Genomic DNA, 18,313 nt, shown 5'->3' on the forward strand with positions numbered 1-18,313 from the left:
TTTTCTTTATTTTGTTGCTTTTTTTTTTGCATTGAAGGATTACCTTCTTCTTTTTTGTATTATTACTCTTTGATAAAAAGACATTTCATAGCCCTTACCTCCTTCTTTAGAACACAGGCTAACCAGGTTGTGAACTGTATCCATCAGCTCTAATTGCTGTTTCTGTAAGATGGTGTTGTTGCTAGTTGCCTTGTTCAGCTGTTTCTCCAGCTCTTGAATTATATAGCTTTGACGTGAGACTAAAGTTTGCATGCTCTCTTTCTCCTCCTTTATAGTGTCCAGTTCTTCTTTGTGTTTTTCTTCCATTTCCAGGATTTTATTCTCTAATAAGCTATATGAAAAATCATAAAACAATTGATTTACTAAACACTTGTTTAGACATGGGGGCTGGGGTTAGTCATTATGGGGTCCAGGGCAGAAACTAGGCAGGGAGCCCCAAAGGCAGTTTGCAGATGTCTGCTTCTGCTTGAGACAAGCTTGAGACCCTTGTAGTATGAGGGCCCAGGGAAATTGCCCTGTTTCCCAACCCCTTAGCGCCAGCCTGTAGGCATTTGGGAGTAATTTTATGACATTATTCTTTTTGAAAAGCATATTTTCCAGGCAGAAAGTAGTGATTATGCAATTGTATGCTAATATACACATTCAAAAAGAATCCCACAGAAATCTGGTGGCTAACTCCATAAAGAGGCGCCTATCTTTAGGCAGCAAGGCTATGCTTATTTGGAGCCTAATCTATAAGGAAAAGTACACACCTACTGTTCTTTGTAGACTACAAGCATAATAGGTGAAAAACACTGTTCTATTCTAGACGCAATCACTTATTATCAGCCACAGAAATGGTATAAATACTTGCGCCTAAATTGTTAAACAATGTGCATACATGATAGTATTGTATGATGTATGTGCATAAATGTGAGCCCCAACCATCCTCCGCCCATGTGCACACCCACCTGCTAAGTACATCAAGTTTCAAGTTTATTCATATCTTGGTATACTGATCAAGAGCGAACTATCTAAGCGGTTTACTATTAAAAATTTACGTGAGAAATGAACTACAGTACTGATAGGAAAGGAACAGTTGAATGTAGGAAGATATAAAGAGCTGCGAAAAGAATACTCAGAGAAAGAGATATATTTCAATAGTGACTGATACCCTGATCTTCAGGAAGGGTGATGGTAGGGGACAAGTGAGGTTACTTGTGGGATATGACATCAAATATTGGTGTATATTTGCAGAACCATACATGTCAACATATGCACACATGACTTGAATGGCAGTATTTATGCACATTCTTGCCACTTCAATCTAGGTGGCTTCTTAAAGACTTATCACATAGGTGTTTTGTTTTTTTAAGATTTTATTGGTGATGTGCTATAAAATTAGCTCTTTGGTGTCCTCAAGATATTTTATCATGTTATTTTTAATTAGCATTTCTTACCTGCCCAAAAAGTGGAAGTTCACTAGAAATTTGAAATTGTACAATGTTTGGAACTAGATATTTTAAATGATTCAAGATCTGTGATAAGTCCAAAGCAGAAAGAGGCAATTCTATAGGTTGACGCCTTGATTTAGGTGCTACAATGGGGGGCTCTTAGAACCAGTTCTTTAATGGCACTTAAGCAGGCCCTAGTTCACTATAGAATAGTACTGTAAATCTGCATTAGAGGCCGACCAAAACTGCTTCTTGTATTGTAAAGCACTTAGATGGTGCTCCGATCTGTGGTATAGTAAGTTATGAATAAACTTGAAACTTTTTTCCATTTCAGCTGGAACTGCCCCTGAAACCGTCTGAAAGTTCTTTGGGTAAAACAAAAAATGCAGCCAAAACTCATCGCCTGGATCCAACCAAATCCAAAACCTCAAGTTTAGTTTGTTTATGTTTACTAAAATTTGCTATACCACCCTTTCTGAACAGGCAGGTCAGGGCAGTTTACAGAAAAACTGAAGTATAAATTTAAAACAAACAGAAAACAGAATTCCATTATGATAGAAAAGAAAACTCACAAACCAAGAGCACTTATCACTTACGATTAAATGAAAACAGTTGAAACCTCAATCAGAAAAAAATCATCCTTGAGATGTTCCAAATACAACAGAAAAATAATAGGATTTAAGTAAAGATTTAAACTTCTTAAAAGAAGGATCAGAACAGATAAAAGGGGGTATGTAATTCCAAAGCTTTGGACCAAGAAAATAAAATGTGGTATGCCTTGTAGATTCAAAATGAGCTATGTGAGTGTGAACCAGTAAAGGCTACTGGGGATTTTCAGAATAAACAGTTTGCATCCCTCTGCTAAACCTACAGTATCCATGCCAGAATATAATAATTTATATAATGAAAGACCATATTTTACCTCCAAGCAAAATAGCCTCCACACATATGGACCACAGCTCATGAAAACTGGAACTAAAAGCCAGAGTGCTTTTACAATGGCTGACTTTGCAACACACTCAGAGTGACAGCTGGCATCATGACTCTACAGAGACACTAATTCCTAAGAAGCGTATCTCAAAAATTCCTGCTAAACTTTTGTATCTAAGGGCTTCTTAGCATTTAGTGCATGCTAATTCCATTAGCATGCACTAAGATTTAGTAAAAGAGCCCCATAAAACAGATTAGTATGTACAGTGCACGTCAGATAAGCACATGCTCTGTTTAACTGCATGCCGTACTTCGGTCCCGTTTTTGGCGCCATCAATTCCTATGGGGACAAACTTCGGTTTAGCGCACCACTAATAAGTGCAAGATTCGCTTATATGCATGGTCTAAGACCGCTCCTCTGTAGGAAAGACTCTGCAGAAGTGCGCGCACCGAATATGGAAGCCGATTGGTGCCTGACAACCAAAGAGATTTCAAATTTACCGCCCCTTTAACTGCCACAGGCAGAATAAGTGAAAGAATGCTGTTAGAGTGTACACTGGATTCATCGTCATCATCATGTAACTGTAGTGGCTGATCGAATAGAAGTTCTTAAAAAAATTAGAAAACAAACAAAGTCAAGCATCTATTGCTAAAGAATATGGTTCAATCCCAGTCAAATTTCACGTATCTTGAAGCAGAAAGACCAGCTTCTGGAAGACTGGCAAAACAATACAAATCCACAACAGAAACGAAAATGGGCGGGAAAAGCTGAGGAAGTAGAAGATGCTCTTCTTCGGTGGTTTTCTTAAGTCAGGAGCAGACAGTTTCCTGTCAGTGGTCCACTGCTTATGAAGAAAGCTAATCAGCTAGCTGAAAGTCTTGGACTAACTGAATTCAAAGCCACTGTTGGATGGTTGGAAAGATGGAAGGAGAGGAAAAACATACAATTCAAGAAACAACATGGTGAAAAACAAGATGCTGATGACTTTGGTGCTGAAAATTGGGTTGTTTCAGTTCTTCCTACCATCTTGAATGAGTTTGCACCTCATGACATTTTCAATGCTGACGAAAGCTGCCTCTACTGGAGAGCGATTCCTTAAGGAACACTTGCATTCAAACAAGCCGAAACTTCAGGAAGTAAAACGGAAGTGAGAAGTTGGAACCACTCATCACTGGAAACAGCAAACATCCATTGATGGATGACTGGGGAAATTTGGAAGCAGTGGCTAAATAAGTTAGACACTAGATTAAGGGCACAAAAGCGTCAGATTTTGTTGCTTTGTGATAATTGTGCTGCACACAGTGATGATGTCAGGCTGTCTAACGTCAAGGTGGTCTTCCTGCCACCAAACACTACCTCTGTGATCCAACCTATGGATCAGGGCATAATAGCCAATTTCAAACAACATTATTGGGCTCGTGTTCTACGTCGTCTGATGAGCATTATGGATGACCAGACTGGGAAGGATAAACGTGCTGTTGAACTGGCTCGTACTCTATCACTGTTGGGATTCCCTACATATGCAGAAAGAAGCCTGGAATCATGTTACACAGGCAACCATTGTGAACTGCTACAAGCAGGCAAGCTTTGTTAGGGATGTGGAGAGGGACAAAACAGATGCAGCTGTTGCAAACACATCAGATGAACAGGTTATTGACATCCCAGCCTGTGTTACTGAAGAGGAGTTTCATCACTAAGTAGCTGTTGATTACGATCTACAAACAGCTGACGACAGCACTGATGTCCAGATATGTGCCTACACGCAGGCAATGGCTGATGATGAAACAAATGATGAAATGAGCAGCGAGGCACATGCTGACAAAATTCAACAACATCCTGTCACTTTTGCAAGAGCGCTGGAGAGTCTCAACACCGTGCGGGCCTATCTGGAGGCCACTGGATGTCAGTGCTATGATAGTTTTTACCATCTAGTAGATGTATTCTATGGAACTCACAGACACAAGAGTGTACAGAGGACTGTGACTGATTACTTCAAGTATGCCTAACGTCAGTTAATGGAGACTATATAACGTCAGTTAACGGAGACTGTTTACTGTACGTATAATAAACAGTACTGTACATATGTTTATCAGATGTCAAGCTTCTTTGGGTCACAACAGTTAAGTGCACGCTCTGGTTAACTGCATGTATTTCTTTGGTCCCAGAACCTTGCACTTAAACGGATTGCACTGTAATTGTAAAGGGGTCATTCAAAGGGGAGGGGCATGGGTGGGGCAGAGGCAAGGATGACATTTATGCATTTATAGTCCTGACATAAATGTCAGAACCTAAGTGTAGGCATGTTGATGCCAACTTATGCTAGTATTCTATAATGGCAAATGCAGGCATAGGATCTATTACACAAGTACATATAAGTACATAAGTGTTGCAATACTGGGACAGACCAAAGGTCCATCAAGGTTCATTGAGGCATATTTTCAAAGCACTTTGGGAGGCTAAGTTCCATAGGTTTCTATGGAACTTTGGGAGGCTAAGTGCTTTGAAAATAAGCCTCTAATAGTCTGCTTAAATTGGACTCCCACTTATAAAATTACCTCCATCAGAACAAAATGTTTACCCCCCTCCCTCGTTTAGTAAGCCAAGCTAGCAGCTGCCAATTGGCAACGTTGACACAGCCCATTCAAAGTGTTGACATTAGCGTACCGCCAGCCACTCATGCTCCTTAGTAAACAGGGGGGGAGGGGGAGGTAAATTTCTTGATAACTCACAATCATTCCTATGTGCATTTCTGAAAACAAATCTGCTTCCAGAGCTCTATGTCTCATGTAATAAGGCTTTCAAAAATCTGGTTGTTCGAAGTTTCCCTAAAGTTACTTTGCCAAGGTCCCATTTATTTACATTTCACAAGAATGGTCAATGTTTCCACACTTTATTCACTTCATAGTAATCTCGGAGAATGTAACAACAGAATTTGCCTATATAAACTATTCAAATGGAACCCAAAGCAATTCTGCAGGGAATTTAGGAAAAATATTGCAGTAAAAACACCACCAACTAAAACTGAAACAGAATTTCTGAAAATGTTTATATAAGGATCCTGTACAGCACATATAAGGGAATAGAAAAGGTGAAGATCAAAAACTATGGCATGGCCGGAGCTAACAAAAGAATTTGATAAAGTGATCTGTTGCCATGTTAGTCCAGTTTAAAAGTTAACATGTCCATTATCCTTTCCTTTAATGTTTTTAGTCTCATGCATTACGCCAATAGTCTCTAATGTTTCTCATACCTCACACTAACACTATCTGCTTTTGTCTCACCTAGAATGTAAACCGCATTTAACCCTGGAAAGGGGATATTAGCAGTATACAAGAATTGAAATGAACAGAAATAAAATAAAACAAACAAGGGGAAAGGACAATGATAACCTTTTTTATTGGGCTAGCAATACACCAAGTTTATTGCACACTTAATATACCTCTCAGAAGAAGGACTATCAGTGCAATTTACAATTTCAAATAATAATAATAATAATAAGAAGAAGAAGAAGAAGGAATTACAATAATAGAGAGGAAAGAAAAGATTAGAAGTCAGTACTGTCACACATCAGATCATCTCCACCCCTCCCTCAAATCAGGCCACAACCCAACACCTAAGTCCCAAATGATTAAAGATATAGATGGGTATTAAATTTAACCTTAAAATCATCAAGAGATTATGCCAAACACAAATCCAGGGGAGGGAGTTCCATAAGGTGGGTCCCTCCACAGTAAACAACTTCTTTCTAATAGTGGAAGAGCAAGTGACGGAAAGCAGAGGTATCTGAGGCAGCTGACTTTGAGACGAATGAAGTGTCCGCATTGGAGTATAGGGCAATAAAAAAGCAGGTCAAAAACATTGGAGTTCCATAAGAGAGAGTCTTAAATATCAATAGTAACAACTTATGTCACTCTATAGGAAATAGGAAGCCAATGCTCATCCTGGAGGAAAGGAGTGATATGCTCGGTTCGAGCAATTCCTTAAGTAGACACACAGCTGCATTTTGCTCCAATTGCAAACGTCGCATCCGCCATTTAGTAACACTGCGTTACAATAGTCCAGTGTAGAAAGACCCAGAGCATGCACAAGAATTCTGAGGGCCGAATCAGTAAGTAGGTGACAGAGTATAGCTTCCTTACTTTGAACAAACAACTCTTCACAATTTGCATAATATAATTGCTAAAAGATAATGAACTGTCCACTATCACTCCCAAAACCTGTACCCTATCAAATATAGGCAGTGTGCATGACTAACATTTGAAGGCTAGAACCTTCTTCCTCACCTGACCTGGTGAACAAGGTTTCATCTAGCCTTTGAATGCTTGTCAAAAAATATATTAAAGTAGTCCAATAAAAACTGTTTCATCTTAATTTTCCAAAGAACTGAAACTAGGTTCAGAAGAACCTCAAATGAAAAGAGTCCTGATGGAGTGCTCAACTTATGGCTCAGTTATATCTCTCCACAATTATCTATCAAGCTGCAGATATCAATTGTTCAGACACTCACAGCTAACATCACAATGGTTTATAACAGGAAGAACACGTCTCTTTCCAAAAGAATAAATCCTCAATGTTGAAGGTGAAGAGAAAACTCACTGCCTGTATGTTATTTTTGTATTAAGAATCTGTAGTAGTAGATTTTTGAGGGTGAAAAGATGGGGTGTTTTCTTGTAATGAATATTGTTGAGAGTTTTTGAGTTGGAAATGCCTAGAGTAAGGTGATTTTTTAGGAGATGAGGGATCATATGCATGTATATATCTTTTTGATAGGAAATGGATGGTATTGCAATGTAATATTTATATTTAAGGTCTTTGAAAGAGATTATCTAAAGATAACAGTTGATAATTATGGCATGCCTTTTGAATTAATTAGTTTTAAAAGAGTAAGATGAGAGGGTTAATGATGTTATAGATAAACAATTATTTAATATTATTACAATATTGTATAATTATTTATGATTATCACTAATATATTCACAAATAAATAATGTTTATTGAGATTCATTAATTAAATATGTGTACCATTGTGGGTATTTATGATTTTGATTAATGATAATTAATGAATGATTCTATGAACATTATAATATTCTATGATGCTGAAGATTCTTCTTATGATCATTGATAATGTGAATTAATTGAATATGTGTATATGTTTAAGTTGTTATTGGGAGATATATATTTTTCTTATTATTATTACTATCCATGAGCTATCTCATGTTGGGGTCCTTTTAAAATATCACGTTAGCATTTTAGCACATGGTGCAAATCAGATGGTGGTAAATGCTCAGATGCCCATATGGACATCTCAGTGTTTACCGCCAAATGATTTTTAGCGCAAGGTAAAAACACTAGTGCGCTTTGTAAAACTTATTTTACAGTTTTGTTAACCCCTGGTGCAGATTTTTATCAAAACAAGACTGTCAGGATCCTTTAATACTATCAACATATTTCTATAGTGCCTGTCTCTCTTCTTTCCATCTTTCAAAAAGGCCAAGAAAACTAGGGGGGCCATATTAATTCAAAACAAAATTCAAAACCTGTCATTCATAGTTACTCAACCTCTAGATTACAAAAGAGGCAATAGAGACTTAGGAGGCCTTTTACAAAGTCACACAAGTGTTTTTAGCTTACAGTAAAAATCAGCTGGTGGTAAACGCATTTACTGCCAGCTGATTTTTACCGCGAGCTAAAGACGCTAGCGTGGCTTTGTAAAAGACCCGCTTACGTAAATACACACATTAAAAAAATCTGTACAAACCCTGTCATTTTAAGTGAAACCTAAAACTAATGCACTATCAAAGAGTTCTTAAAATTACCATTCACAACAGCTAGATAATAAAATAATACCTGGCAAACTAAAAACATCTCAAAAACTGCCTTCCTCTCTGGAGGAATACATGATTTTTGTTAGTTAAAAATCTATTGTTGCTTCCTATATAACAATATTTTGTTACATCATCACAATATGGGCACAAAAAAACAAAACAAAAAACAATTCTTCCAAAACCACAAATTGAAACTCCTCCGTAAAATGAAAGTTCTTGCCAATGTTTTACTAAAGATGTCAATTCAATAGTCACAAAAAATAGTGGAACAAGGAAAAGTATTCCAAAGCACATAAACTTAACCAGTTCCAGCACTTAAATGAGAAGAATATCAGTTATATGCTTACGGGCTTTTTATAAAGCTTGCAAGCATATAACCGATATTCTTTTCAGTTAAGGGTTGGAATTAAGTTTATCTGCCTTGGAAAACTTTTCCTCGTTCCACTTTTTTATTGGGATATGTAAGCTGCATTGAGCCTGCCATGAGTGGGAAAGCGTGGGGTACAAATGTAATAAAAATAAAATAAATATTTTTAAAATATAGTGAATACTGAATTCAATACTCAGGTCCCTGTTTACTAAGATGCGCTAGCGTTTTTACCGTGAACTAAAATTAGCATGTGCTAATGCTAGAGACACCCACGGGTGTCTCTAGCATTAGCATGCGCTAAAATGCTAGCACACCTATAGCACAGCTTAGTAAACAGAGCTCCCAGTCTGGTGTGAGTGAGATATTCAAAAATGTGTGTGTTAATACTTCTTTTCATCTGACCGCACAGACTAAATTACTAGGATAGAAGACTGCATAAATTATTTGACTGGAACTGCAGTCTGTATAACACTTCAGCTCAAGTTGCATACTCAGACTCAGATGCTGTACATGAGTTGCACATGTGGAGTGGCGTGGAGGAGTAGCCTAGGTGCCGATGATCAGAAACCCTGTTCTGTTCCAAACAGCGCTCTAAAAATAGCACTGGAACAACGCAGGGCTATAATGCCCCTATGATCAAAGCTAATAGCATGCAAATTTATGAGCACTATTAGCTCGAATCACAGGGGTACTTTGGCGGGAGGACTGTGCCTGGGCATGCGCCCAAGGCACAATCCTCCCGCAGAACTTGTTTGATAGTTTCTGGCTATTAGCTTTGATCATAGGGGCGTTATAGCCCTGCGCTGTTCCAGCGCTATTTTTAGACCAGTGTTTGGAATGCTTCTGATCATCGGCACCTCAGACTGTGAGCCCTCCAGGGACAGAGAAATACCCAGTGTACTCACCTTGAGCTACTACTGAAAAAGGTATGAGCAAAATCCAAATAAATAATAATAATAATAATAAGTGAGTTGCTTCCCATGCATACAGGCATGCAGTACATTGTCTACATAGTTGAAAGTTCTGTAGTTCATTTTGGAGCCCTTTTACAAAGCAGTGGTAGCCGTACCACCGCATCGCCATGCACCAAATCAGCCTTACCTCCAGGCTTGCTCAGGAGCCCGGCGGTAATTCTGGCTTCTGGCGCGTGGTGATTAGGGCACTAGAAATAGCATAGAAGGAATGTTCGGTGGTAATTGGGCAGTGGTAAAAGGGGCATTGGCGCACAGCAAACTCACGTGCTGGCCTTGCTCTGATATATGCAAAACATGGTAAATAGAAAAAAAACTGAGTGAATTTGTAGCACATGCCAGTATTTCTTAACAATATTCTTAATATACCCTGATCACAATAAATATGAGGTACACAAAAAGGATCTTTTCTAAGCTCTCCTAATAATGCTATGTGGATAACCTTTATCCTGAAAGTATTTGAACAACTTTTCAGCCTATATTTGAAATTTATGGATACAACATGTAACAAATTGTTATGCTCAGTCTCTTTTCTATAAACTGAACCAGAAGGTGTATTCATAATCACCTGCTATACCTGAACGTAATTCACCCTGTGCTGCTACCGAAAAGCTGTGAGAGCAAAATCTATATTCTCTTTAATCAAAATGCCCCCACATGGGATTGTGGTAGGCTTAGTTTATAGAAAACTGCAAATTCAGATTACAAGTATTTAGCCAATGTACAAACTAATGTAAACATTTCTCTGCTCCAGACCGTATCGTGAATGTGTCATCTAGCCAATGATTCCAGGTGATACGTATCCCGGAAAGGGAGATGGATATACAAAGCACTATTCAAATTGTGCTACATATAAGCAAGTGATTGAGTGGGTCATTGAAGGACCCATCACAGCCCATATGGTAGCAAATGCCTGCATCAGGGGTCATTCTTAAATAGTGACTGTCGTATTTATACAAGAAATACTGTACTGCTGTGACAAACTATTTTGACCCCTGACGTAGACACTTGCTGAAACATGGGCCGTGTCAGGTCCTTCAATAAAATTTGCTTCCTCTATCCTTTGGCTCCACCTTGTAGTTCCACCTACGGCACTGTTGTTGGTCTACATTTGGTTTATATTGCTGCTTCCCTCTGGTTTGCTTTGGCTAGCATTGAGGAACCTGCGGAGGCAAGGGTGACTGGGAATCACTCTTGTTCCGTAAATGCCACCAAGCTGTTTAAAGATATGCCCCCAGGGCCTTTGCATGGTGGGATGGCAGAGGGGTTGGGGTCAGATGGCTGGCCTGTTCAGGAGGACCTGCTCTCTTCTGGGAGGAGGGAGGGATGGGACTTTCAGTTTCAGCCAAAAATGTATGAATATTTTCGGCTGAAACCTGAATCCAAATTTCAGGTCAGTTTCAGTGTCAAAAACGAAACCGAAATTTGGTCAGCTTCTAAACCACAAGCATACTACTGCCTCTTTTTTCCTTCTTGTCATTCCTCTCTCTAAGTACCCAAACATCCTTCTGGCTTTTGTTATTACCTTTCTACCTGTTTTGTCACCTGGGGAGGGGGGGAATGATTATACTGGTGAAACTGACATTCTTTCATACAAAAAATACTTCACCCACTTTATTTTATTGCTATCCCTGGATTTGCAGCCCTGCATTTTTTTTTTTGTTAGCATTAAACCTTTGCTGCCATACTGTAGATTAATCATCAAGCTTCACTGAATTCTTCCTCATATTATCCATACCTGTCAGAATGTCTATCCTGTTGCAGATTTTGCTGTCAGTCACCAAGAAGCAAAAGCATTCCCCTCTGAATTTATTTGGCTCCTTGATGTGCCACAGATATGCAGCTTCTCTCCAAATGAATAGAAATGCCTTCAAAATGCCCTTTCTCCCCATGTGTTCATGATCAGCTTTTCACATATTGTTCTCTGTTTGAATTTAGGAATGGTACACTTAACATGAAAAAATTACATGCATAAATAACTCAGAGAAGCATACAGCTTGGACAACTGTTCAAGCATTTCTTTGGACCACTTTTATAAATACAGCCCCTTGTCTATTTCTTCCATATATTAAACTTTCAGGGATTTCTAAACAACATTGGATTGCTTGTTTGTTTCCTTCTGTCCAAGATAAACATTGTTAGCTACTCTAATCTTTCTCGCTATAGTATAAATTTAATTTTCTTAATTAACTTAGTTGCTTTTTGTTATACATTTTGTAATTCTGTCATTCCCTTCTTAAGACAAATTGAACAAAACAAAGCATCATATCTTAGGAGAAGTTACATTAGACCTTTGTTACAGCTATAAAACTTTTTATTGAACACAGATCATTGTAAATCTTTCTTGTTGTGGCTTCACACTTGGGTTAGCATTTCTAGCCAGCATTGGCACTGATTGCTTCCAGATTCTGGCTGGGTCTACCTATAATTACAATACAAATTGCTTGAGGATGCCTTGCTTGTTATTGATGAATGCATTTTTTATAAATTGCTTTTTTTTCTTACAGTGTGATTTTTGACTTTCCAAAAGGTTTGCTTCCAGACTGAGGAGGCTAAGTTTTAATTAGTAATTCCCTTCTTTCATCCTCACCATTCACCCAAACTATTTCCTGTTTTTTCTATGGACACATATTGAGGAAGCAAGTTCTCTTTGTAAACTTATGAAAGCAAAACAGTCCACTAATCATACCTGCTATATAGAAAATACAATGGCGCTCATTTTCAAAAAAAGAAAAATATCTCAAAAGTGGCACAAAGTGGTAGACGGGTTAAATCCTTTTCAATATGGGAAAGTGGGAGGGGGGCACAGAAGGAGGCCTGGATCGGAAGAGGGCTGGAAGCAAGACCAGAAACCTTTTATTTGTGTCATCTCTTGTGAAGACACAAGGATGGGGGTACCCTTAAAAATGGGAATCCTCCCTACACGGGGAATGACACGACACAAACATTTCCTACATAAGTACATAGGTATTGCCATACTGGGACAGACCAAACGTCCATCAAGCCCAGCATCCTGTTTCCAACAGTGGCCAATCCAGGTCACAAATACCTGACAAGATCCCACAAATATACAAAACATTTTATACTGCTTATCCCAGAAATAGTGGATTTTCCCCAGTCCATTTAATAACAGTCTATGGACTTTTCCTTTAGGAAGCTGTCCAAACCTTTTTTAAACTCCGCTAAGCTAACCGTCTTTACCACATTCTCTGGCAACGAATTCCAGAGTTTAATTACACATTGAGTGAAGAAAACTTTTCTCCGATTCGTTTTAAATTTACTACATTGTAGCTTCATCGCATGCCTCCTTGTCCTAGTATTTTTGGAAAGCATAAACAGACGCTTCACATCTACCTGTTCAACTACTCATTATTTTATAGACCTCTATCATATCTCCCCTCAGCCGCCTTTTCTCCAAGCTGAAGAGCCCTAGCCACTTTAGCCTTTCCTCATAGAGAAGTCATCCCATCCCCTTTATCATTTTCGTCGCCCTTCTCTGCACCTTTTCTAATTCCACTATATACATAGTAACATAGTAGATGACGGCAGAAAAAGACCTGCATGGTCCATCCAGTCTGCCCAACAAGATAAACCTTACCTTGATTTGTATATCTTTTTTTGAGATGCAGCGACCAGAATTGAACACAATATTCGAGGTGCGGTCATACCATGGAGCGATACAAAGGCATTATAACATCCTCATTTTTGTTTTCCATTCCTTTCCAAATAATACCTAACATGTAATTAGCCATTATGATCTACATGAAATTTCACTAACTGCGAATTATACAAAAAACCATATTCAACATCTTGATAGGTCAAAAGGTATTTACAGGGAAATTTAAGGGGGAAAAGTGGTTTCTAAAGCCAAAACCCATGATTTCAAAGCAAGGAAAGCCTTCTTTCGAAGCTCAGTGGCTCTGCTCACATCTGAATATACTGAAACCTTAGCCCCACAATAAATGACATTTTTTTCTTGAAGTATTTTTTCATAATCTTTAGCTTGTCAGTTTCATTAACAAAGGTCACCAAGAGGGTAGCTCTAGAAGAAATATTATCTTGAGAGTCATCTAAGAACCCTTTAAGATTAAAATCTTGTAATTCTAGGAACTCTATCTCTTGGTGGCCTTCAACTGAGCCCCCTTTTTTAAATAGGTATATAACTGTATTTGATGGTTGCATCTCTAACACCTCTTTAAGGTACTTCCCTATCAAAATCTTTGGGCTCAGCAAATAAATGCAAAGAAATTTTAAGAAAGTTCCCAACTCTATTAGTATTATCAAGACTCTAGTTTAAAATGAATATTTATACAGTCCTTAATTACAGACATTGAAGTACTCTGCACAGAAGAAACTTGCATTTTAACAGTTGACAAATGTTTATCAAATAAAGAAATATTAGTATTTACATTAGTCAATTTGTCTACTGTTTCATGTAAGAAATTTGCAGTATTGGAGATCACAGATTTAAGCATTCCATTTATTTGGGCAATAGTGAACCAAAGATCTTTTAAAGTGATATTGCCTAGTTCACATTCAGGTACTGGCAGTTGCATTCCTTCTGAAGGTAACACTTTAGTAAAGGATAAAGAAAACGTAGGATCTTTACTACCAGAAATTTCCAGAGGGGAAGAGGTGGCTAATTGTGAGCCACCTGGCAAAGTACAATTTATCAGGAGAATACTCAACAGAGCTTACCGAAGTCCCTACCAGTGCAGAAATCTGTGTACTAACAGCTCCAGGAGTACCAGGAGTAACCAAATATCTATCAACGGGCCACTCACTGACTTTGTCTTAGCCTTCCATTTCTCCATATTTAAACAATAGGCAACACTCACATCAGGATATCTTGAAAAGCTTATGTGTTCTTGTGCCCCAGTGGGCATTCAAGGGGCTCCTTTTGGCCAGCCCCACACTGATGCTGCCTCTTGAAGATGCCCCAAAGCCCTCAATTTTTATTTATTTATTTATTTATATACTTATAACCTGCATGATTCAAATTTTGATCAGCATCTTAAAAATACAACATAATAATAATAATAATAATAATAATAATAATAATAGAAACAATATGTAACAACAACATTCAAACATCAATACTGGATGTTAATTCTATTCTTTTCTTATTGAATTGTGCCATTAAATACATGTTTCACAGTAATCTATTTAAGAATGCTCCAAAAGAAAATTAATCTACTTATGCTTGCCAAAATAAAAATGTTTTCAGTTCTCGTTTAAACAGTTCTATAGTTTTTAAAGATCTTAAGGTCAGTAGTAGGCCTTTCCATAATGTGGGTCCTAATACCTTAAAGTTGATAAGTGGTATTCTTCCAATCAGATCACTTTAAATGAGGGTATTTCTAAAAAGAATGCATCAGCAGATCAGTGCATGTGTAACGTAGACACAATGATAGGTACACTGGGTATTTCCCTCACAATCTAATTTTGTACCTGAGGCAATGGAGGGTTAAGTGACTTGCCCAAAATCACAAAGAGCAGCAGTAGGCTTTAAATCAGCGACCACTGGATGTCACGGCCGGTATTCTAACCACTAGGCCACTCCTTTAAGTATTTTTCCAGATTTTTGTACATTTTTCACTTCATTTCAAAACTTTTTTGGAGCCAATGAAGGGTTTTCAAAATTGGTGTAATATGAGAATACTAGTAAAAAAGGCCCGTTTCTGGGAGAGATGAAACGGGCGCTAGCAAGGTTTTGGGCCAGAGGGAGATGGGGTTTGTAGGCTGTGGAGGCATGTGGAGCAACGCAGCTGTCCCCAAAGTACCCTGCAGGCACAGGGAGGAAGTGTTTGTAGCCTCGCAAACCATGTCCCCCGACCCCCCTCGAGGTACCTGCGAGGTCCGATCCCGTTTGTTTACTTTCCAGCAGTGTGCTCCGCAGATTGTGTGGAGCTCCATGGTTTGCTGCAATGTGCCTCGTGACTCATGTCCCCCGACCCCCCTCGAGGTACCTGCGAGGTCCGATCGTGTTTGTTTACTTTCCAGCAGTGTACAGATCGCGTGGAGCTCCGTAGTTTGCTGCAGTGTGGTCCGCCCTCGACGTCATGATGTTGTGACGTGAGGGCGGGGCATACAGCGCTTCAGAGTTCTGGCTTCCGTTTTCGAGGCATGGGCAAACCGGATATCTCTGGCGCCTCACAGTTCCGGTTTTGAGGGGCTTTTGAGGCTTCATTGAGAACGTTGGGGTTGCGAATTATGTCCAGAAGGGGCGTGGCTGAGGGCGGGTCCTGAGTGACAGTGAGTGGTGAGTGGTGCACAGTGGTGCCTAGTGCTTCAGTGTTTCCCTCCCACAGAGTGAGCCAGGTGAGAATTATTATATAGTATCAGGGAAAGCCAAAGAGAACCCAAGCAGTAGCATTTTCTGAAACCTGCTGTGCTCATAAAAGACCCTTACTTAATCCCATCAGAAGACTACTACTACTACTTATCATTTCCATAGCACTACTAGACATACGCAGCGCTGTACACTTGAAGATTACAGTAGTCAAAACATGGCGTGATAACACTCTGAATAATCAATTTAAAATTTGAAAAATTAAGGAGATCACGTAATCTAAATAGTGTCAGTTTAAAGAAAATTTGTCTAATTATTTTGATGATGATGATGATGTCACAAACAGGTGCCCACTGAAGTGCCAGATGGAAATTGTAGAAAGTTCTTTTAAAACTTCAAATAATCATGAAGTCCCCAATTATAAAATCATATAATCTATGTTTTTGGCCACTTACACTAGTATTCTATAAAGAAAAAATAGGTGCTTAATTTGTTCTTAAAATAGGCTTCAAATTGGTGCTTTCTTTGTTCCCAAATCTAGACTCCAGTTATAGAATTACCTTCACAGTGTACACACACACTTTTTTTATTTGGAGCAGGTATAAATCTGAGAATGGGTATTTGTGTGCTTTGGGGGCTGGCTCTGTTTTAAACAGGATCTTAGGCACCTATACAGGCTAAAATAGCTGTCCTTTTGAACTTATACTGTGTTCTCAGGTCAATGGTTTTCCCCAACTTGGAGTCACAGTGAACATTTCATATTAAAAAGGACCAAGCACATGAAAAATGCATCCAGGAGCAATTTGAGTGAATTGTGGAGCTTCTTTACTACAAATGTTCCTAATATATCATTAGATTATAACCTCACCCCAGAAAGGTTTGTCAAACTGTGGTTTTGACAATAATAGTGAGGTCATACTCATATCCAGCATCTTCCAATCCAGATTTACACCCAAACTGTGAAACACTAAGGGCTGTGTTTACTAAGGCGCATTAGCATTTTGTAACGCGCCTACAATTAGCGTACAAGTTAACTGTGCAGGCATGTACATGGTTAATACACATACATGGTTAACACGTGTTAGAGATGCTAACACACCTATAACAGGGCTTAGTAAACAGGGCCCTAAATCCAGTTTATAACCCATAATCTCTACCATTGTCAAAGATTATTTTCAAGTACTACTATTTTACATATCAAGGCTGCCTCTGAAGTGAATTCTACCACTTCTCACCACCCCATTCCATTGTATAGCTTGGTAAACTGCTATAATATAATCTTCACCCTACCTAATCTTAACAATAAAAGCTAAGCCTTACTTACTGGGGGCTCATTTTACTAAGCTGTGCAAAAAAAAGTAGCGCACCCTTACGCAGATCTTTCCCGCGTGCTAAGGCCATTTTTTATAAAATAAATCTTGAACATCAAGCATGATTATAAGAAAATAAACACAATATTATCATTAATCTAGGAATCTAGAAAATATAATCAAACTAGATTAGACCATATAAAGGGAGTGAATCCAACCCATTAAACCAGAGGAAGTTGGTCTAACTACAAAAACTAACTGGCAAAGAAATTACTTGGAGGGGCATAATTGAACGGGGCGCCCAAGTTTTCCTGAGAACGTCCTCGCAGCGAAGGGGCGGGGAAACCCATATTATCGAAACAAGATGGGCGGCCATCTTTCGTGTCGATAATACAGTCAGGGACGCCCAAATCTCAACATTTAGGTCGACCTTAGAGATGGTCGTCCTTAGAGATAGTCGTCCCTGGTTTTCAGCGATAATGGAAACCGAGGACGCCCATCTCAGGAATGATCAAATCCAAGCCATTTGGTCATGGGAGGAGCCAGCATTGATAGTGCACTGGTTGCTCGACATGCCAGGACACCAACCAGGCACCCTAGGGGGCACTGCAGTGGACTTCACAAATTGAACCCAGGTGCATAGCTCCCTTACCTTGGGTGCTGAGCTCCCAAAACCCACTACCCACATCTATACAATACTACCATAGCCCTAAGGGGTGAAGGGGGGGCACCTACATGTAGGTACAGTGGGTTTCTGATGGGTTTTGAAGGGCTCACATTTACCACCACAAGTGTAACAGGTAGGGAGGATGGGCCTGGGTCCGCCTGGCTGAAGTGCACTGCACCCACTAAAACTGCTCCAGGGACCTGCATATTGCTGTCAGGGAGCTGTGTCTGACATTTCAGGCTGGCATAGAGGCTGGGAGGGAGTTAGTGACCACTGGGGGAGTAAGGAGAGGTCATCCCCGATTCCCTCTGGTGGTCATCTGGTCAGTTCAGGCACCTTTTTGAGGCTTGGTCGCAAGAAAAAATGGACCAAGTTAAAGTCAGGCAAATGCTCGTCAGGGATGCCCTTCTTTTTTCCATTATTGGCCGAGGATGCCCATGTGTTAAGCACGCCCAGTCCCGCCTTTGCTATGCTTCCGGCATGCCCCCGAGAACTTTTGTCGTCCCTGCGACGG

General features: G+C 39.3%; 1 protein-coding gene across 1 annotated transcript in view; it reads right to left on the reverse strand.

The window, feature by feature from the left end:
- The window catches only part of ANGPT1 (angiopoietin 1), a 480,502-nt gene that overhangs the window by 156,591 nt on the left and 305,598 nt on the right, over positions 1-18,313 (reverse strand). Inside the window, exon 4 of the mRNA XM_030190200.1 lies at positions 99-331. Within this exon, the coding sequence (XP_030046060.1) occupies positions 99-331 (233 nt within the window). The remainder of the gene's footprint in view (positions 1-98; positions 332-18,313) is intronic.

Source organism: Microcaecilia unicolor, chromosome 1, assembly GCF_901765095.1.
Source record: "Microcaecilia unicolor chromosome 1, aMicUni1.1, whole genome shotgun sequence".
Classification (NCBI taxonomy): Eukaryota; Metazoa; Chordata; class Amphibia; order Gymnophiona; family Siphonopidae; genus Microcaecilia; species Microcaecilia unicolor.